The sequence below is a fragment of the Jatropha curcas genome, chromosome 10 (assembly GCF_041381405.1).
Source record: "Jatropha curcas cultivar XTBG-Jc1 chromosome 10, XTBG_Jcur_1.0, whole genome shotgun sequence".
In the NCBI taxonomy this organism is placed as follows: Eukaryota; Viridiplantae; Streptophyta; class Magnoliopsida; order Malpighiales; family Euphorbiaceae; genus Jatropha; species Jatropha curcas.
In genome coordinates, this window is record NC_143160.1 from 27,038,404 (window position 1) to 27,060,035 (window position 21,632).

The following is a 21,632-nucleotide window of genomic DNA, read 5'->3' on the forward strand; positions in this document are numbered from 1 at the left end:
TTTAAAAAATAAATTATTTTTTGAAAACATACAGAGCGATAATTAACAAATAGGTTCTTCCTAATTCTTTTTTAAAAAAAATGAATTCAAAAACTTTCAATATGCTTCCATTAACAGAATAGTTTATTCATTCATTCAGAAAATGTGTTATTCCAATTTTTTTTTTTTTTTCAGTTAAGAAATTTTTGAAAAGTAAATGGTTTTGTTCACAAAATGCTAAAATTATTTTATTGATATATCTTGTATGTCGACTGTGCTCATTATATATTTATACCCTTTTAATTTTTTTTATTTGTATAATATTAAACCATGAGTTTTTATTTAGATTAAAATAAATACAGTTGCTTAATTTGTATTGAATTTTGTCGTACAATCTACTTGTAATATTACTTTTTATGTACTTAATTCTATTTTATTTGTAACGAAGTAGTTTTAAAATAAAATTCAATACAATCTCTGAACCTAATCCTTCGGTCCCTAATTTATAAATGCATATTCTTAAAACTTTAATAAGTGCTCAAAAAGAAATTCAAATTATCATTCGATCTCTAACTTCCTGCTCTCAACTTCAAATCAATATTTATATACAACTATAATGAAAAATAATAATAAATTATTTTTTACTGTTTGGTAAAGAAAAGAAATAAACATATGGTCTGAATTGATAATAGTAATACTTTATAGTAATAGTAGTACTTATCCAGTGTATTAGAGAAAGAAATTTATGTAAATAAATACAAATCTTTAAAACCTTAAAAAGTAACTCAAAACAGAAATATATAGTTGTAATTTTTTTTTTTCAGTTTTATAAACAATATTTTCTTTCATGTCAAATAAATTTAGAATACGATAGAAAAAAAATATTAAGAATATTAAAAATATTTAATCATCAAGAAATCATCTATTTATTGCAATAGAGATAAAATTAAAGCGATAGTAGTTACAAATTAATTCAGTAACGAAAAAAATAAAAAAATAGAAAAATTGTTATTGAAAATAGAACTGTTTTCAGAACATAACATATAACAAGAAATAAATTATATTAAAAAAATTACCAATTTGAATTTCAAAAATCAACTCTTCTTTAACTAGAAATGTTGTAATTTAATGAAATTGATGTTGATAGACATAAAAAAAAAGTTTATAACCATGTCAATAAATGAAAATTACAAAGCAAATAATACTAGGATCTAATTTTGTTTCTCTATTTTTTTAAGTTGCAAAGTTAAAATAAATAAATAAGTTAATTAATTAATAAAAAAAATTACATAAAAAAAACGTTTTATCCTCGCCAAATAAATCCTCAACTTTTCTACAACCATGCAAAAACAAAAAAAGTATATTTTTTCTTTTTTATTATCTATATGTATTTATTTACAAAATAATTTTTAGAAATTATATTCAATCAAATAATAAAATGTAATTTTTTTTTTTTTGTCTAAACCATAGGTATCTCGAACCGACTGAGCTAGAACTAAATCCTATTTGCACCGGATTATCCAAGAACGGTAAAGAGCTCTAGCGAATTACTTTAAAAAAAAAAAAAAAGATAAACTAATACATTTTCGCATATACATTAGGATAAAAAAACCAAAAAAAGTATTGGACATATATATCATGGTACTCCGCAAAACAAAAATTTATTTATTACTGAATGCATTATAATAACCTTAGGTAAGTAAGGTGTTACTTTAGAAAAAAGAAAAAGAAAAAAAAAAATCCAATTATCAAAAAGAAGAACTTAGGGGTTAAAAAAAACCCACAAGCACCTAAACATCCAATTCCTATCAGAAGATGAAACTTAGACTTGTTTATCCGCCGGTGCCGGTGGCTTTGGATCAATGTGTCCGCTGACAAAATGGTAGCTTGAAGGTGACAACTCACTTAGCTTCCCATATCTACTTTCATAGTCTTTAACAAGGTCAAACCTACAATCAATAACTAATTACTATATATATATATATAACATTTCAAAAAAAAAAAAAAAACTAATTAATTTCACTTACCAGTATGCCAAGCACTGGTATGGTTCATACCCACCATATATTTCTTTCACATCCTTAGCTATGGTGCTTCTGCTGCAATTTTCCCTGCCATGGATCTTTTTTTTTTTTTGCCAAAATTCAGGGGTATTAATTAGAAATTAATAAATAAACAATGCTATCATGGAAATTAAGGTAGACATTTGAATACCTTTTTTACAAGGCGGATAGTTTCAGAATCAATAGGAATGTCAATGTAGTGGCCAATGCACATTAATATATTGGCACAGGTAAATGGACCAATGCCTTTGATCTTCAGTATTTCTGATCTGATTTGCTCGTACGAATTTGAAAGCAATGCATTCTCAAAATCATCAAGCTTTAGTCTCTCACTCTCAATAGCATTAACAAGACTAATAATTGTTTTAGCTCTGTGTCCAACATTGCATCTCTTCTTCAGAAACTCTTCATCCACCTTTGCCAGTTCTCTTGCACTTGGGAAATTTGCCACGACATTATTTGCTTCTATTTTTGCTCTTTTTCTACCTCTTCTTCTCATTTCAGCAAGTTCTGGTTGAATCTCGCAAAGAGCTTCTGCCATAGCTAGTGACCTGCTCCATCTATATATATATATATATATATATATATATATATATATATATATATATATATATATATATATATATATATATATATATATATATATATATATATATACGAGTGCATATTCTTATTTCAACCCATTGGGCCATCTAATGAATTAAAAAAAGAACTATAAAGAAAAAAGAAGCTTACATGGTGTTACATAGTAGAATAGACTTGACAGCATCTTCAAAAAGAGAAGCTGATCGAAAGAGCTTACAAAACCTTTTCTCCTTCGCTTCTTCATGCTTTTCATGGAATAATTTCGAAAACTCATCTACTCTTAGCATTCTATACACTTGTTTCTACCAATGGAAATTATTAACGATTAATAATTAATAATAAAGAAGCTATCAATAATATAAATATAAAATATATACCTGTATAGCTTCTTCATCGTCTTCAGTAAGGATTTCAACATCATGAACATGAACGTCAACATGAGGGTTTTCAGGAGTGTGTGAGATGGAAACGACAAGAGAATCGATGCCGTTTGCAAGCCTTAAAGGGCGTTGTAAGGTTTTAGTTTCAGAAATCCATTTGTTTGGAGCCATCATAAAAAAACCATGATTGCATATTGTCGTTTCTAGATCAAAACCGAATTGACTATGCCCCAAGAACACCCTTAAACGACGAGTGTAACCCATTTTTTCTTTCTTTTCTTTTCTTTGTTTCAGAATAACAGATTGTACATAAACAAGAAGCGAGAGAACAATTATTGGAATATATATATTTTCTTTTTTTTTTTTTTTTTTTTTAAAAAAGTCAAAAAATTAGTATTAGACTTCCATATTTATATGTTGTTTCTCAAATAGTAGTGTCTGCGTATCACTTCCTCTATTTCTGCCCAAGAAATTAGCTTTTGTGCTCATTATTAACACAGAAATCAATTTTGCCGAAATAGGAAAAAAATAAGATACTACATAATTGGAAATTATTTTATATTAATGATGGATCCAATCTAAATCGGAAAAAAAAAAACCAAAAATATTATATACATTGTTATTAAAATTAGAAAAAAAAAATTTATTTTAAAATTATACTAATAGTTCTTTTTACTCAATTTGTACATATTTCCTCTTTTGTATGTTTATCTACACAATAGATTTATGTGAAACCGTTTTTATGACCGGACCGATACTATTATACTAGGATCCCGATAAAAATATATATATACATATATATAAAACTTCCAGTATCTACTACCCAGCCCAATTTCCGTTTGGGCCCAACAGATTGATATCACGGGCCCAACAGATTCGCTAACCTGCTATAACATTATTTATTTATTTATTTATTTATTTATTTTAAAGGCGTCAACTATAAAATACCACTATAAATAGCTGTAAAGAAATGTAATAAAGGGATTGCAAATTTAATATTCAAAAGCACTAACATGGGTTACCTACCTTTTTTTGCATTTCTTGCTTTCTCATCTCCTTTATGATCTCAATCATTCCTTTGGATTGACAACTAAACACACACTCTCTCAGTAAAGTCTAAACCATCCATTTCCTGTGTTCTAGAGAAGCTTCTTTGGCCACTTCTAACAATAAGCTACTGAAGTTTTTATTCTACAAAATATTTTAAATAAATTTTAATTAAATGTTCTTTAGCAGTATGATGCCTTTTCTTAAGTAAAATTTAGCCAATAGCACTTACTGGGTTAATTACTATGACTTAGATTATGGGTTCAATCCTCCACAATGCAAACTCTTCTCAGACTAGCCACCTGAAATTAATCAAATTTGCTGTTTACAAAACAGATACTGGTCCAGATATCTCATACAATTATTAAAAAAAAAAAAAAAAAAAATTTAGTGCAATTGCCACTCGGTCATTAAATATTGTTGGTCTCATGCTTGAACCCATCTGTGAAAAACAATTTTAAAGTGTTGTTTATCTATTTTAAAGCTTTTAAATTCACTCTAAGCACAGACTTACCATATCAATTCAAATTTCACGATTTGAACTGACTGCTCTTTTTTTTTTTTTTTTTTTTCAATTTTGGTAGAACGAAGGAAGCATATGTAAGGTTTGACGCCAGACTATGATGGCTTGGATGAGACAAACAAAATTAGGATCATCTACAAAAGAAAAAGCTAAAAATAGCTATCTATACAAAAATCACATTTTCAGTGTAATCTATCGATTTTCAAAAATTAGTATCAATTCATTAATTTTGAAACCATTAACTAATTAAATTATGAGGACTATTAATTGACTCGTTGTGATCCAAGATCATGTCACCCGAAATAATAAATATAATCTTAAGTAGTTTTGGATGGATAAATGGATGAGAATGTAGCTTAATTTTGGATGCCTATTCATTGGTCATGCAATTTAATCAAAATGGGTCATAACACGCGAACGCGATTTGCCTAACACGCAAAATAAATGGGTTAGGTTAAAGTTAAACGAGTTTGTGCTATGAACGGATTATCCATTTATGATACGAATATTGATGTGTTGTGTTACAGGTTGACACGCGGATTAGATGAGTGATTTACTTATTTAAGGATAAAGAGAATTTTTGTGTTAGAAATAAATATTTCAACTAAAATATTATTTAAATTTTATTGATGTACTAATTTTTTATTTTAGTTATGAATCTTAAAGAATTTATACATTTTATGTATTAAAATTTATTTTTAAAATATGATTTGAGTTAAATAGGTTAAAACTTAAAAATATCATAAACAGGTTAAGTTGATCATATACATGTCAACACGACCTATTTAAACTGCTTATAATTTTTGGCAGGTTATAAGAATAGTATAATGGTCAATATGACCCACTTAACTTGCTTATGGTATTAAGTGGGTTATATGTGTTGTGTTCGTGTCACCTACCTAATTTTCGTGTCATGTTTGTATTAATAAATTTAATACAATTATTAAATGGGTCGTGTTCGTGTTGACCCTAATTATGTCGACCCTAATTGTGTCGCATGTTAGGCTAATCCACGTTGAACTCGACATGTCAACCCGTTTTGATACCCTTAGTATGTATTAGACATTTCAATTTATAAAATTAGATAAGATACCATGTTAAAAATTAAATATTTAATAGCTACTACATCCGTTCTTAACTGCTTTTCACATTTGAAATTTCACATTCCTTAAAAGAATCATTAATTTTATCCAAATTACAATAAATTATTGAAAAAAAATTGATTATATTACCCTCAATTTAATATATTTAGACATCAAATTTTTAAGGAACCGAAGCAATAATTATTGCTCTTGTATAAAGAGTAAACATGAAAAATAACTTATTATTTCTTAAAACTACAAATATGAAAATATTTTAAAATATAATTATTTCTCTCAAATGTAATAAATATTTAGAAATAGCCGCGGTATAATTATAAATTAAATTATCTTCCAAATTAAGGCACGAGGATATATATATATATATATATATATATATATATATATATATATATATAGAAATTGTTGACTCTCTGACGGCGAAGAATCTAATTGACTTCTTCCTGTTTTTAGAATAAAGCTTACTTGACTGAAAGCCATTGAATTGTTACACCAACTCATTCAACAAATCCTCCCAAACAAGCAATATATACAACAACTTTCAAAAGTTAGAAATAAGAAATGTGACAAACACTTCCTATTTGTATTTTATCATTCCACATAATTATTTCATCTTCAACCTTTTTCTTCTGTCCTCTTTCCATCCTAATGGTTATTCAAAATAATCAAACATTCATCATCTTCTTCCTTTTCATTCTTGAGTTTCTTACAGCCACAGCCAACTTCACATATGAAAGTTTTCAAATAGAGGAAATTAATTTCTTCAAGTTCCAAGGAAATTCAACGATCTACAACCACGCTCTTCAACTAACTCCTGAAACACTCAACAAAGCATTCCTTCATACTCACTACAACAAGTCGGGTCGGATCATGTACCCGGAACCGTTCAAGCTCTGGTCATCATCTTCCTTAGCTTCTTTCAACGCTAGTTTTGTTATCAACATTTACAGAGAATTAGAATGGGAAGCAGGTCATGGCTTGGCTTTTCTTATAGCTCCAAATCATAGCGGCTTACCTGAATCAAGCTTTGGTCAATGGCTTGGCCTTACAAATTCCTCTACCGATTCTAACCCTCTGAACCACATCGTAGCCGTGGAATTCGATACGCAGAGCGATCAAGATGGAACCATCGGTGATCATATCGGTCTCAATATCAACTCCGTTAAATCGAAAACCAAGGTTTCACTCGACGAATACAACATCAATCTTTCTCCGCCGCCTCCAGGCGCCAATTACAGCGTTTGGATTGATTACGATGGCCTGAGGAAAGTAATGGAGGTTTATATGATTACAGAAGGAAATCCAAAGCCTGAAGAAGCGATTTTAAGCGAGGAAATAGATCTGAAACAGTATCTGAAACAAGAATCATACTTCGGATTTGCTGCTTCAACTGGAGATCCAGAGATCGAGTTAAATTGCGTTTTGAAGTGGGAAATTCAAATTTATGGAATTTCAGATGAAGAAGATGATAAAATTGGGTTAAAGATTGGTGTTGGGGTTGGAGTTGGAGTTGGTATTGGTATTTCCATTGGAATAATTTTAGTTATTTACAGATCCAAGAGGAGAAAAGTAAAGAAAGAGGAAAGTAATAACAGTATTGAAAAGCATGAGTTTGGGAAACTGAAATGGCTGCCTGGGATGCCAAGAGAGTTCAAGTACAGGGAATTGAAGAAGGCAACAAACAATTTCCATGAAAATATGAAATTAGGGGAAGGTGGATTTGGAATAGTATACAGAGGTGTTCTTGATCATCAAATTGAAGTTGCTGTCAAGAAATTCTCCAGAGATAACATCAAAGGCAAAGATGATTTCTTGGCTGAGCTTACAATCATTCATCGCCTTCGACACAAGAATCTTGTCCGGTTAGTTGGTAACTACTTTTAACTTTGATTCCTTAAATTCATTAATTTTTCTCTTTTGCTTTGAATTTTCTTTCGTTTTCCTTTCTTGCATATTTGTGATTAGAGCATATGATCAACTTTCTTTTTGGAGGTAAATGTTTTTCCTTTAACCTTTGTTTGGATCAAATATTTTTTTGAAAAAACGAAAACCCATAAAGTTGGTACAAAAATATTAAAGAAAGGAAAAGTTTTAATAATGTTTGAAGCAATAATTAAGATATAGAAGCAGCTTTCAACAATGACAGTATGGATGGAATGAAAAAAATAGAGAGGGCATATGCTAGAAAGACACAGAGAAAGTAACGTAGAACAGTATTTCTTTTACATGTTGAAGTCAAAAGTTTGGTGCTGAGGATTAGCATTTTGGAGAGTTGAGTGAGTGGGTTGTTAGCTTGAAAAGTCAACAAACCGAGTTTTATTTTAAAGATTCTCTCTCCACTTGCATTTTTCATTATCAATGAATGTCTTAATTGGATTCTTTCCCTATATTAATTAATTATGAATGAATTGATAGATTGTAATATTATTACTTGAACGACATCGTTTTATGTGTTTCATTTAATATTTTTTTTTTTTGGTGGATTGCAATCATTATAAACTTATTCTAATTAACAATCAAATTGAATTTTTATCTGCTTTAAATAACATAATAATACTTTCTAAAAATAATAATAATAATAAAAAAAAATACTTTGCACAAATTGCGGTTTTATTGTCCATCTCGTAGAAGATTCTAAGGCGAATAAGTCAAATCAAATTTTTTGGCAGTTGACTTGTAATTTGTACATGTATTTTCATGGAGATTACAGCATTAAACCGTGTCCAATAGTTTCTGATTTTAGATAAAGTTTGATTTTGATTTTTAATTTTTGAAATCGAAACTTGTGGTTTTAATTTAAAATCGGTATTTGAAAAAATTTTCTTAAAAAAGTTCCTAATTTTTTTTATTATAATTTTTTAAAATAAAATTTAAGGATTTTTATTAAATTGGTTTAATGTGTTTCATTAGTAATATTTATTATTATTCTTTATGAAAGCTATAAATCTAAAAGAAAAAAATTTTAAAAGTTTGAAATAAATTATTTAATTTCGATTCCAAATCAAAATAGAATCAAAATCAATTATTTCAAAATTGTCTTAGAAACCGTTTAAAAACAGTTTGATTTTAATTTCACTTTTTTTATAATTGGAACCGGCAGTTCTGAAACTGTGAGCATGTTTAGATGTATTATTTCTCTATTCACATTCAAATTTTCTAGTGAATTTTATAAATTAATGCAAGATACTTCTATTATTCTTAAAAAAAGGGATTTATTTGTAATTTTCACTTGTTATTGGTGGGTTTTCACTCTAGTCCAGCACTAGTTCACAACATAAAGTTTCCAATGGATTTTTATGCAAATCAACTACAGCTTTATGGATTATTATGTTACAAAAAAATTAGGGAATTTATAACTTAAAAAGAACTAGAATTCAATTTTATGAGAGAAATTGTACAAAATGGGTAGTTTTAAATTTATTTTTTCTTTTCCCCCATTTTTTATGGATAATTTAATTTATTTTCAGGATGGTGCTATGAGAAGCGGAAGCTTCTTTTAGTTTATGATTTCATGCCAAACGGCAGCCTGGAGAAGCATCTGTATGAGGCTACTGAGCAGGATACATTGAATTGGAGCCGTCGATGCAAGGTGCTGGAAGGAGTAGCTTCTGCATTACATTACCTGCACAATGAATATGATCAGAAGGTCGTTCACAGAGACCTCAAAGCCAGCAACATTCTGCTCGATAAGGACTTCAATGCTCGGCTAGGTGATTTCGGCCTTGCTAGAGCCATAGAAAATGAAAGGAACTCGTATGCTGAGCTAGAATTAGGCGGAGTTGCAGGCACCATGGGTTATGTTGCTCCAGAATGCTTCCATACAGGAAGGGCTACCCCTGAATCCGATGTGTTTGGTTTTGGAGCAGTGGTTCTTGAGGTTGTATGTGGCAAAGGTCCTGGAACCAAGATCCACCACAATCAGCATCTTTATTCACTGGTCGATTGGGTTTGGATGTTACACCGGGAAGGGCGTATTCAAGAAGCTGTTGATGAAAGACTCAAGAATGATTTCGTGGAGGATGAAGCGAAGAGGCTTTTACTTCTGGGGTTGGCTTGTTCACATCCTAATGAGAATGGAAGGCCTAAAACACAGGTCATTCTTCAAATAATATCTGGATCTTTGCCAGCCCCTGATGTACCTCCATTTAAGCCTGTGTTCATGTGGCCTTCAATGGATAACAACAGCAACAGCGATAGCTCGCTCTCTAGCATCATACTGTCTTCTCAAAAGAGTAGCAGAACAAAAAGTCTAACCACTTTGCAGAGGACTTCATCTGATCTCCCAGTATAGGGCTGCGTGCTGATAAAAAGCGTCTCTGCAGAAGGTAGATTGTGATTCTTCTAACCTTTTCACGATGGTCTTTTCTTTTCTTTTTTTAACACCCATTTGTACTGCATTTCTAAAAATCTTATACATAACAGTATTATGACCACGAATGAGCACTTTCTGTACATCATTCATTCGCTGTCTTATGTCTTGTAGTCCTGACAGGTTCTTGCAATCCTGCCAGACCCAGTGCTCTAATTGTAATGTACTCATGTTATGATCTAATGCAAGATTTCCTGGAAAAGTTTTTGTTGCCAAAATGTCAGTTGCAGTCCGAAAGAAAATGATCATGCCTTGAGATCCACATTCGCTAAAAATGCATCATCTAGCAAGTAAAAAACTGGTTAAGAAAAACTGATATACAGGCCACCAGAGGACCAAATTTCTCCAAATGCAGCACATATCCAACAATTTGTAATTCAATTCTTTTATCTAATTAAATCTCATGGAAATAGTCTAGCTCATACCTTTAGTCAATGAGGCAATTCTCATCTTCACTTCCTGGACAAATTACAAACAAACATTCTGTATGCATGTTTAGGATGATTTCATTAACAACGCATCATCCGAAGATAAATTAGGTGGTTAACTGCTAAACCATACCCTACAGTTTAATTTGACAATCTAAAATCATGAATTGACAATCTACAAAACCAGTTGAAGCTTCTACCCCATGAACCGTATGAATTTGCATCAAAATATAAGGTCAAATGGACAAAAAGAAGTTCCAAACACGACCATCTCACAACTGTGGGTTAAAGATGCAGTAAGCAAAGCCATTTCATTTAAACATCAATAAAAGATGGTAGCTATTCAGCATTGTTTTTTTTTTATGTAACCAGAAACAATACTTGAGCAAGATAAGAGTGCAGCTATTTGAAAAACCCAGACATTTGACAACGATACAAAAACATATTATGAGTACCTTCAAAAGTGAAGAATATAAAAGCTGTTAATATTGGAGCAATTGAACATACATGAGTGAAACTGAAATGATCACAGACAAGTTAGGTGAAGATTACGATTTAGCAGGATAATATTGAATCTCATACTTGTACCTTTTCACAGGAGAAGATTGAATCCAATAGTTGTACTATAAGAGTTTCATATGTTCAAACAACTGACATTAGTAGCATCGCCAAATTTTCATTATAGGAAACATGTGAAGTAATTCCTCTGGGATTAAAGAAAATCTCTAATAAACACAAGCTACTTTTAATTGTGGCTACAATAAAGTAGAATGCTCCTACGCATATAACAGTGAACAAATTTCCAAACAGATGCAGGAAACAAACTTGAGTTCTCATTAAGAGTTGAATCAATGTAAAAATTGAATTCACTCACAGATAAAGGAACTGCAAGAACACATTAATCTCAGGAACATTGTTCAAGTAAACCGAACTTCATTAAGAACTTCTTTTGATTGCATTCCAGCATCTCGCTCAAACTACACTCTATATTCTTCTGTTTCAAAAGTTTGTGTCGCAATTCCAATGTCTTCTTAAAACTATGCTGAAAGAAGTTGGGATATTCAGCAGCTTCATCAATCTGTCTCCCCATTACCTCCACCAAAAAGTTCATCCTAGGTTCCAAAGAATTTCTTATACTCTTGACTAGAACAGGAGGATAACCAGTGACCAAAGCTGCTATTTGTCTATCCTCAAATCCACGGTTCTTTAAATATGCAAGATTTGGTCGCAGGGTTTTGTCCACATCTCTACACAAAACTTCAGGGAAGTTCATGACCACTGTTTGAAGATTCAACTCTGTGAGACCAACTGACTTCATAAATTCTGAAGTAGGTCGTAGCCTTTTCTCAACACTATAACCCATTATGAAAGGATGTTTCACCAGAACTTTACCAATCATTCCATCTCCGGCAAGGCCAAGACTAGCGAGAAAATCCACAATCTCTGTCAGCTTGGAATCAATGCTGTAACTGATAAGCCTTGGGTTTAGCAATATTATCTTGCCAAGTTGCTTTTCAGGCACACCCAATGCCTGAAAGAATGCTAAAAGCGGACAGAGCTTCTCTTCCAGACTATGAGAAAGTATGTGAGGAAATTTGGTTATGGCAGAAACAACTTCACTTCTTTTTGCAGATAGTGTAGAAAGGCACTCAACCATTGGGATTAGCTTCTCATTGAGGCCAAGAGTAAGAATTTTAGGACACTTAGAAACAACATAAGGGAGCTTTCTCTCTTGAATACCAATGCTTTTCAAGTAACTCCAATTTTCAGATGCTCTTTCCCTTTGCACGCCCTCAAGTCGCTTACACTTTCTGAACATTTCACGTATGCTCTTGTCATCAAAACCTCTATCCCTAAAGAACCACATGATACAACCACCATTTGCAGTGCTGGCCAGTTCCATATTTGCCTTTGCCTGAGAAGAAACACACACATCAAGCTCAGACTACCTCTATAACATGCACAAAAAATATCTTACTAAGAGACAATTAGAACTCCAATTAGTGTGACACAAGTCATAATACAAGTAACCGTTAGACTTCAGAATTACATGAATAATGCAAGGATTAGATAACCCAACTAACATTTGAAAGAAATTTGAACAAGAGAAACTAAATGTTTCTCAATTTAGCAGCATGGACATTCATACACATACGTGAGAGGTAATGAAATTGAATAGCGAACAAAAACTGAACATTTGATGAAACCAAGAAAAGGGGAAGCATCTTTCCCCTTTTCTATAGAAACCCAGATCAAAACGACTAAGTAATTACCATAAAACGAAGAAAACAAAAGAAAAATCAGAGCTTAGCGATACTGTTAAGTCTGAAATGTTCATATGAGAAAAGAAAAGTAAATTTTACCTTTCTACAAGGAAGGGAGCCAGCAAAGCGCTTTTCTAATTGCGAATGTGCAAAACCATAAGCTCCATAGCAATTGAATTTGAGTAATCTAACAGCAAATTCAAACGCCTTATCTTCTCCTATTAGAACCAGCGTTTTACCGTATTATTAATGGGTTTTTTCTGAAATGACCAGTTTACCCTTCTATCAAACTAGAAACTGTCAGTTTTCGCCAAAAACCCTAACGTCCCTAAAATCCTCTCCTCCGCGTTAGAAATTGCAGAAGCAGATCAATCAATCGATCAAACAATGGCATCATCTCGAAATCGAATATTGAAGCTGAGCACTGTGAAACCTCATTCCCTTTCACAAATACTGCGCCGCTTCAGCTCCATGAGAGACCCATCAACTGGTTTCAATGCCAGTTTCAATTCCAACAACGAAGTAAATAATGGAAGAGAAGTGCAGAGTCCTCCTCATCCCATACCAAACAGACCCTTAAGAGGCGAGAGAGGTGAGAGACCATTACAGCATCCTCGGTCTCAGTCTTCTCCTTCTTCTGGAGGACCCAGAAATGTTAAGCATCAATCTGATGATGCTTTTCTTGATAAATTCAAGCTCCGTCTTGACAGGAAGAAGGATAATGAAATCCCACTGCCAAACAGACCTCCTCCTCCTCCTTCTCCTTCAGGTAATGATATTAAACAAGAAGAAAACGTGAATTCGCCGCCTCCGGATGCGGATGACATCTTCAGGAAGATGAAGGAAACTGGGCTAATCCCAAATGCTGTAGCTATGCTTGATGGGCTATGCAAAGATGGCCTTGTTCAAGAAGCCATGAAACTGTTTGGATTAATGCGAGAGAAAGGTACAATTCCTGAAGTTGTTGTCTACACTGCTGTTGTTGATGGGTATTCTAAGGCTCACAAGCCTGATGATGCCAAGAGAATTTTTAGGAAAATGCTTGATAATGGGATAACTCCTAATGCTTTTAGTTACGGTGTTTTGATTCAAGGATTGTATAAATGTAACTTGCTTGATGATGCTATTGATTTCACTTTCCAAATGTTGGAAGCTGGTCATTCTCCTAATATCACTACTTTTGTGGGTTTGGTTGACGGGTTATGTAAAGAAAAGGGTGTTGAAGAAGCTCAAAGCGTTATTGGGTCTTTGAGGCAGAAAGGGTTTTTCATTAATGACAAAGCAGTTAGAGAGTTCCTGGATAAAAATGCACCACTTTCTTCTTCAGTTTGGGAAGCTATATTTGGCAAGAAACCCTCAAATAAACCTTTTTGAATCACATTTTCTTGGTCATCTAGTGCTGCTATACCTTGTAAGTGATTATGTCTTGTTTTTCTCTTCAAACTTGTTGCAAACATGTCTGAAATTGCATGGGATAATTCACCAATTAAAGGTATTTACTCTGTTTTACTTTCTTATTTCTCTTTTACATCCTTACAACTGTGCTTTCTATGGTTGGGAGAAAATTTCCGCACCACTAGTTTTTATGTTAATGGTAGTATTGTGATTTTATTTTTGTATAAAAGCAGTGTTAGATTGATAGAAGAAGAAGAAAAGGATGGAACACACTAATTTCCACTTGTTTGTTCAAACTTTTCCTCAAGGACCTTTGTGCTGTTGTTCCTTTACTCAATCTCTTTCTTTATGAAAATCATAGAATATAGATTGATAATTGACTGGACCATAAGCTACAATTCTAAATAGTTAATTAGAAAACAGGCATTAAAGGCCTTATCCTTTGAATACATACACAGAGCTGCATAAGAACAGTTAGCACCAACATATTTTCTTCTTGTTAGGAATTAGGGTTTCAGTTCCCTTTGGAATGGTGGTGATTCCTATTAATGGGGATTCTCCATTTCCCCCTTCCCAATGATATTTCCATTCTCATGGCAATCTAGTTGTAAAAATTTGTTGTGGCATAATTTTTTAAAAAGCTAAAACATATAATATAAAAGTGGTATACAAATTAATTTCAAACTTGTAACATTAAACATAGTATGATTAAAAATTTATAAATTTATAAATTAAAATTTAAAATTACTTAAACATTACAAAAAAGGAATGTTAATTCTAAATATTAACTTTTTCAATTCTAAAAATTATTTTGTAGACATTCTTCGCAGAAATGTGGACGTTGCTTTTTCATATGTTCTCGCATTTAGTATCCCTTCTTACATCTCAGCTAGGAACATTGTGCTTACAAATATTTTAATGTCACAAGGTATGTTTTTTTTTTTTTTTGTTTCCTCTTTGTGTTGTTGTTAGGAAGAACACTTTAAATTTCGCCTAATTTGATTAGATAGGTGTGAGCAAGATCGGTTAAAATCGAAAAATTGAATTAAACCAATTTAATTCAATTTTTAATTAATCGATTTAGCGTATAGATAATGAAAAAAAAAAAAAAAAAAAGAGAAAACACTCGTTGTATTAACTCAAGGAATCCAACAATCATTGGGGAATTTGAATCGAAACTTGAACTGCTAGTGTGTGAGCATCCATAAGCACTTATATTCCCAGTCTCCTAACTCACTTGACAGGAACATCGTACCTATCTCCTATCTCTAATAAGAGCTTTACAATCCAAAATTAAAATATCAAATTCAGAGAAATCTAGTGCATTGGACATAATAGCTAAATAAACTAACTGGGACTCGGTAAATAAAATTCTTGGGCCTTGCATTTGGGAGTGTACAAACTGGAGTCAGCTTCGCAAGGCTAGAGCTTCACGTAGCAGTGCTGAGTTACTGCCTTCGTTGTAGCCAGAAGCAGCCTTGAGGAAACGACCCTCCTCATTCTCAAATAACGCACCAAATCCACACAGCCCAGCACTGCTAAACACCGCACCATCTACAAAGCCAACCCATGTTGTCGAGACTGCCACATCACTAGGAATGGTGTAGCGGGGTGCCACCTGGACTGCTGGATTAGGATGACTAGGACCTGTAGCCCTGGCCAACTTCCATTCATGCATGTAATTGGATGCTTTGCATGGACTTGAAAACATGTGACATGCTTGTTGTCCATATAAAAGTATTTCTTGAGTGTCATATACTCCATGCATAAATAGAAAACAAACTTGGACGTGAAGTAATTGGATGAGCCAAAACATGCAAGAAAATTTTTTTTAAAGTCTGTTACTGTTAGCAGGGGGATTAAAGTCCCCATAACTCCAAATGGCCTTAGCTCTCACACAACCCAGCAGAGCATGATCAACGTCCTCAACTGAGTAATAAAACAGACACTTCGGATCAATATTCACTCCTCGCCTTGCCAATCTTTCTCTAAAAAAAAATTTCATTTGTTTTTTTTTTTTTTAAATTTTAGATAACTTTGGTTTTGATTTTTGTTACAATTATAGAAAATAAGTTTATTTTACAATAAAACTAACTAAATTTGTCAAGCCAAAATCCAAAATTTGTTTCTCGTTAGATTTAAAAATAATCAAATTTGGTTTCTATTTTTTTAAATGCATATATCTACTCTCTTCAAAAAAAAAAAAAAAATGCATATAACTATTTATATGACATATTAAAATAAAAAAATATATTCATCCTAAAAATTAAAAACAAAATATATACTATACATTATAATATAAATAATTATATTCTTAATAGTAATCTTACATTTTAACATCCATTATCAAAATTACGAAGATTTGCTAATCACTATCAATCATTAGCTATCAGCTGGTATAAATAGCTAAACCAAAATAAGCTCGAATGCCTATAATATAATTGTTACCTACAAATCGACTATATGAATCAATTTAATTAAATGTCCTCTACAACTCGGAAACTTATCTTATGATTATTCATAATTGTTATAAGGTTTGTAAATATCAAACTTTACTCTATCATAAACCCCTTATTATGGTTGGATCAAATTGAACCCTATAGTTAAACTACTAAATTTAATGTTACAGTTCTTTTTTTTTTTTTTTCCCCTTTAAACGAGCCGAACTCGAATTTTGCCTTTAAACACAAATTGAGTTCAAGTTCAACGAAGTTCTGCTTGGTTAATTTAAAACTCCACTTGAAGGAAAAAAAGAATGAGTCATTATAAATTTAGTACATTAATTTTTTAGTATTTTCCATTTTCGTGTTTAAATGGAAAATCTTTTACAATTAAATATCTAAATTAATACTTTTAATATAATTAAGTGCAATTAGCCGAAATTTCTCAGGAAAACGTCAAAATGACTTATTTTATTTAATTATCTAGATTATTGCATTTATTTTTTATTCATTTTTCTTTTAACATTATTATGGCATTGAAAGAAAATTAGAAGAAAATTTTGAGACTTTTTTTTGTTAAAGATAACAAATATAAAATAATAAAAAATTAAAATGGAAAAAAAGAGATGAAGTTAATAAATATTTTTGTTTGATATCATTTGTTGAATAAAACTGTTTTAAAATTTTCGGCAAATAATGTGGCCAAATGCATTTCATCGTAATTTTTTTAATAGTTCAAACACTTAAATTTTATTTGTTTCCATAAAATATCTTATATGAAAAATGTGTTCTAAATTTCCGATATTTAGGTGCTAAAGAAAATCAGGCAATGTAGAATATTTTTTTTGGTAGTAAAAAAATTAAGTCATTTTGAAAGAAAATGGTTCTCGTTTTCAAACGAAGAATGATATTGGAAAAGCAATTATAATGACTATCGCAATTTATTTTTTTATTTTTGGGTATTGAGAGGAGATTTGAATCTGAATCTATTATCCGATTGTATATGTATTTACCATTGGATTACGCATTGATGTGTTCATAATTTATTATTTTTGTGCACTTTTTTCTTCATATTTGATAATAAATTTTTAGAATATAAAATTTTTATAATTAAAAATATTTATAGTCTTACAAATTTAAAATTTTAACATTTTAAACTAATTTTTAATATTACAACAAACTAGATAATAAAAATTGAGTTATTTAAATAACACTTTTCAAAGAAAAAAGATTTTCTTTTAAGAGAAGTTATTTTTCAAAAACAATGGGACACTTATCTGTAAATTTTTCCATTCAAATACTTAAAAAAAAAAAAAAAAGTTTAGAAACTATAAAATTTATTTTGTTTAAAAAAGGAAAAAACAACTTTTTAAAATTAAATTTTACAGCTGAAGCAGGAGACTGTATTGAAAACGAAGGAACGAAATAGACGGACACAGTAGTTTCGCTGCAGCAGAGATTTTGAATTCTTTTGATAGCTCTTAATAGAACAGACAAACAAGATAATATAATATGGTAAGTTCTTTAATCCGTCGATCTGTTTCCCTTGTGATTTCCGTAATTTAACTTTTCTTCTTCATTTTTGCATTTTCTATTGGTTTCCTTCTCTTTAGATTTGTTCAAGTTATTCAAAAAATTGGATCGAATTATTCGTATCTGTGATCTTTTACTCGTAGTCTTGTTTCAATTTGCTCAATTTCGCCAGTCTGAACGGAACAATGGTTGATTGCTTTGCGATTCCGATTCTTGATGGTTTTTGATTTTAAAATTATAATATATTCGAAATAGTTTAATTGTGTACAAGTAAGAGATGATAAGTTGATAATTTTACATTGTTTCTTTGTTTAACTCATCATATATACCAATTTCAAAAATAAAAACCGACCCAAAAAAAAAAAAAAAATCCCACTTGTGATTTCTCTTAATCAGTGGTCATTAGGTGTAAAGGGATCTGTTTCGTTTCTGGGTTTAATAATGGACTGAATAAAAATGAGAAGTAAGCAAGAAAGTAATAGTCTCTTTTGTATGAGTGTGATTTACTTTCAGCCTTCCCATTCAAATATGAAATTATTGTTTTTTATCATACACATCTTACCATTTCACAAAAAGTATTTCAAAAGTTTTTCCAGTTTATATTTTAATTGTTTAATTGAACAATGGATATAGAAATAAAGCATTCATATAGCTGACCCCAATTGGTTTGGGATTAAGGCTTGGTTGTTGTTATTGTTGTATATCTTCTAATTATCTTGAAATGATTTATGTAACAATGATTTACGAACTTATTTCATTGATGTAATTCTATCAGTTGTGATATATGAATACAAAAGCACTAATGGTTTATGTTCCTCTGCATACTAGATTCATTTTGTCCTTCTTATAAGTCGACAAGGAAAAGTGAGATTGACAAAATGGTATTCGCCTTATTCACAGAAGGAAAGAACTAAGGTAATGGCTAAACTTTTGTTCTTTTATATCTTTTCATTAGGGATTCCATATTTTGAAATAAATTTTTTTGTAAGAGGGCCAATTGATGATAGATTGTTGGTCTTGGTGGCATACATTCTGTAGAAAATCCTTCTAAAACATATTGTGCTTTCTTAACACTATTAATATTTATTCAAGTACGGCAATGCACTTTGTGAAGGTTGTTCGTGAGCTCAGTGGGGTAATTCTGACTCGAGGGCCCAAGCTTTGTAATTTTGTTGAATGGAGGGGATATAAAGTTGTTTATAAAAGGTAATGCAAGAATATAGAAGTACCTTCATTGTTATGTAGAGACTCTGTGAAGTATGTGTTTCCATCTTAGAGCTGATCAATTGTTGCTTCCAATGCATATGCAGGTATGCCAGTCTATATTTCTGCATGTGCATTGATCAGGACGACAATGAGTTAGAGGTCCTCGAAATAATCCATCATTTTGTTGAGATTCTGGACCGATACTTTGGCAGTGTGAGTGAACTTAAAACTGTCTCTACTCATTTCCATTTAGGCTCTTTGTTTCTTGGAAAATGATTTGCATATGGTAAATATTTTTTCTTGTGTTGGTGTATTGAGTGGGTATGCATAATATAAATATATGACCTTTGTGTGTTTGGTGTTTTGCATTAATCTATACAACAAAAACAATAATTAAGCCTTAGTCCCAAACTGGTTAGGGTCGGCTACATGAATCATTTATTATAATATTCGCTTTGTTCAATAATAGCAAGAAGTAAGCAAAGCATAAAATAAGAAACAAAGGATTTTGGAAAAAAGAAAATAATTTTGTTAAAAATTTTGAAAATCATTTGCTTTATTAAGTAATATACGAGCATAAGACAGACAATAATAAAAAGCCTTAAGCATAGAATGTTTGAGTCAAATATATGAATCTTTTATCTCCATTATGTTCCTTCATAATTAATCTCCAGACCAGAGACCATAGATTTTTAGCAACCACTTTCCTCTAAGCGGTTCTAGGTCTACTTCTTACCCTTTTAACACTCTCTACCCTCAAAGTTCAGTTGTGATGGTTTTTGACTTCTGGTAGAGGCTGATCGGAACTCTAAATGGTGACTTGCAGTCAATGTGATCAGTCATATGGTGGACTTGTCTTGTTATTGGGCTTATCTTGTGGATACTTTTGTCTTTTGCGAGTTTGCTAAATTCTTGAAGGAAATCCTGTTTTCAAAATGAATTGTTATTTCTTTGAAAATGACCATGTTTTCTTAAGGGAAAAGAAAAAGAGCCATGCTACATGGTCCTACATTTTGATTTTGTGATAATTGATTGTGCTTCCATGCAGGTGTGTGAGCTAGACTTGATCTTCAACTTCCATAAGGTAGTGTTTATTTGTCTTCCAGTCAGGATTTGTTTCATGTTTCGTTGCTCCCCTCCTTTAACTTAGCATTGGAAAGTTAACTTTGGTTTATGGCTACCAGTAATTATGCTACAATCGGTAATTTAATTAGATTATTATTGTTTATTTTGTGTACATGAATGTGGAATGTTCTTTGCTTAGTTGTTTGCTTCTTTAACATGGAAGGCCTATTATGTACTGGATGAGCTTTTGATCGCTGGTGAGCTCCAAGAGTCAAGCAAGAAAACAGTTGCCAGGCTAATAGCTGCACAGGTATAATGTCTTTTGCCCACAATATCATCAGTTTTAGCTTCTTACCAGCTTCTGAGTGCATCATTCATTGAGCTGTAGGATTCATTGGTGGAGACTGCAAAAGAGCAGGCCAGTTCCATAAGTAATATTATTGCACAGGCCACCAAGTAAGATATGAAAGAGCAATTGTATTTTGTGTTCATTGACTTTGAGGTGCTGTGTTGCCAGTGTTGATGTGCACTACAATTTTTCTGTTTGATATGTGAAATATGTTATGCATGTATTTTATATCAAATGTGACTCCTACGCATTATATTAGGGCTTTTGTCAACTGATGATGATTATGACTCAAATGCACTGTGAAAATGTGGATGTGGTTGGCGGTGATATTTGTTAAATACTGCAACAACTAATTAAGTGGAAGCCAACATTTTTGTTAACATAGACTGATGGAACATTTATTCCCTAGGTTGTGTTCTCAAATTTCTCCTAGGTGAACCAAATCTCCCACCATGTCCATGGTTCATCAGGAACGAACATTATTCTTTTTTTCTTTTTGGTGATAAGTTGTTTTCTGATTAGTAAGATTTGTGTTATTATAAAGTGAATGTTGGTTGAGCCTATGTGATGTTGGTGGTTGCAATGGCGACGACGGTGGCGTTTCTGCTCCCCAATAAAACTAGTAAACTTAGTCTCTATCATAGTATCCTGAAGGATGCAATAAGGCCATACCAGTTTCCCTACTGATGTCTTTAGTGTTGTGGGATCTCTTGGACTTGAAAAGGGATTATCCTTTACTGTAATAACACTTTCCTGAGAGTCCAAAAAATGGTATTATGTGGTGTTGTGCTGCCTCATTGAATATATTTCCCCGGCTAGTTGGGGGACTTTTGGCTCGGAGTCGGACGCAATTGTTCAGCTGAAGTACATAGTGTTAGGTTATCAAAATTAACTTTTTTTTCTGT

The 21,632-nt window shown here is 31.7% G+C and overlaps 5 protein-coding genes across 5 annotated transcripts; 3 read left to right on the forward strand and 2 right to left on the reverse strand.

Annotated features, from left to right (window-relative positions):
• Positions 1-1,661: 1,661 nt before the first annotated feature.
• LOC149493385 (uncharacterized) lies at positions 1,662-3,271 on the reverse strand. Its single transcript, XM_089715474.1, has 5 exons — positions 3,005-3,271; positions 2,778-2,929; positions 2,194-2,602; positions 2,007-2,101; positions 1,662-1,928 (listed from the first exon to the last, which is right to left on the reverse strand). The coding sequence occupies exons 1-5, from the start codon at positions 3,269-3,271 to the stop codon at positions 1,802-1,804; spliced, it is 1,050 nt and encodes a 349-aa protein (XP_089571600.1). The 3' UTR covers positions 1,662-1,801.
• Positions 3,272-6,130: 2,859 nt separating this feature from the next.
• Positions 6,131-10,264, forward strand: LOC105637485 (putative L-type lectin-domain containing receptor kinase S.5). Its single transcript, XM_012220994.4, has 2 exons — positions 6,131-7,547; positions 9,145-10,264. Exons 1-2 carry the CDS (start codon positions 6,326-6,328, stop codon positions 9,966-9,968), a joined length of 2,046 nt encoding a protein of 681 aa, XP_012076384.1. The 5' UTR covers positions 6,131-6,325; the 3' UTR covers positions 9,969-10,264.
• An 815-nt stretch (positions 10,265-11,079) lies between these two features.
• PDE191 (Mitochondrial transcription termination factor family protein) lies at positions 11,080-12,971 on the reverse strand. The gene is made up of 2 exons (XM_012221241.4): positions 12,838-12,971; positions 11,080-12,389 (listed from the first exon to the last, which is right to left on the reverse strand). Exon 2 carries the CDS (start codon positions 12,375-12,377, stop codon positions 11,379-11,381), a length of 999 nt encoding a protein of 332 aa, XP_012076631.1. The 5' UTR covers positions 12,378-12,389; positions 12,838-12,971; the 3' UTR covers positions 11,080-11,378.
• Positions 12,972-13,125: 154 nt separating this feature from the next.
• On the forward strand, positions 13,126-14,255 carry LOC105637580 (Pentatricopeptide repeat (PPR) superfamily protein). Its single transcript, XM_012221114.4, has one exon. It carries the CDS (start codon positions 13,126-13,128, stop codon positions 14,110-14,112), a length of 987 nt encoding a protein of 328 aa, XP_012076504.1. The 3' UTR covers positions 14,113-14,255.
• A 3,676-nt stretch (positions 14,256-17,931) lies between these two features.
• LOC105637733 (Clathrin adaptor complex small chain family protein) lies at positions 17,932-21,107 on the forward strand. Its single transcript, XM_012221359.4, has 7 exons — positions 17,932-18,089; positions 18,936-19,022; positions 19,222-19,313; positions 19,418-19,526; positions 20,362-20,397; positions 20,602-20,688; positions 20,767-21,107. Exons 1-7 carry the CDS (start codon positions 18,087-18,089, stop codon positions 20,836-20,838), a joined length of 486 nt encoding a protein of 161 aa, XP_012076749.1. The 5' UTR covers positions 17,932-18,086; the 3' UTR covers positions 20,839-21,107.
• Positions 21,108-21,632: the final 525 nt, after the last annotated feature.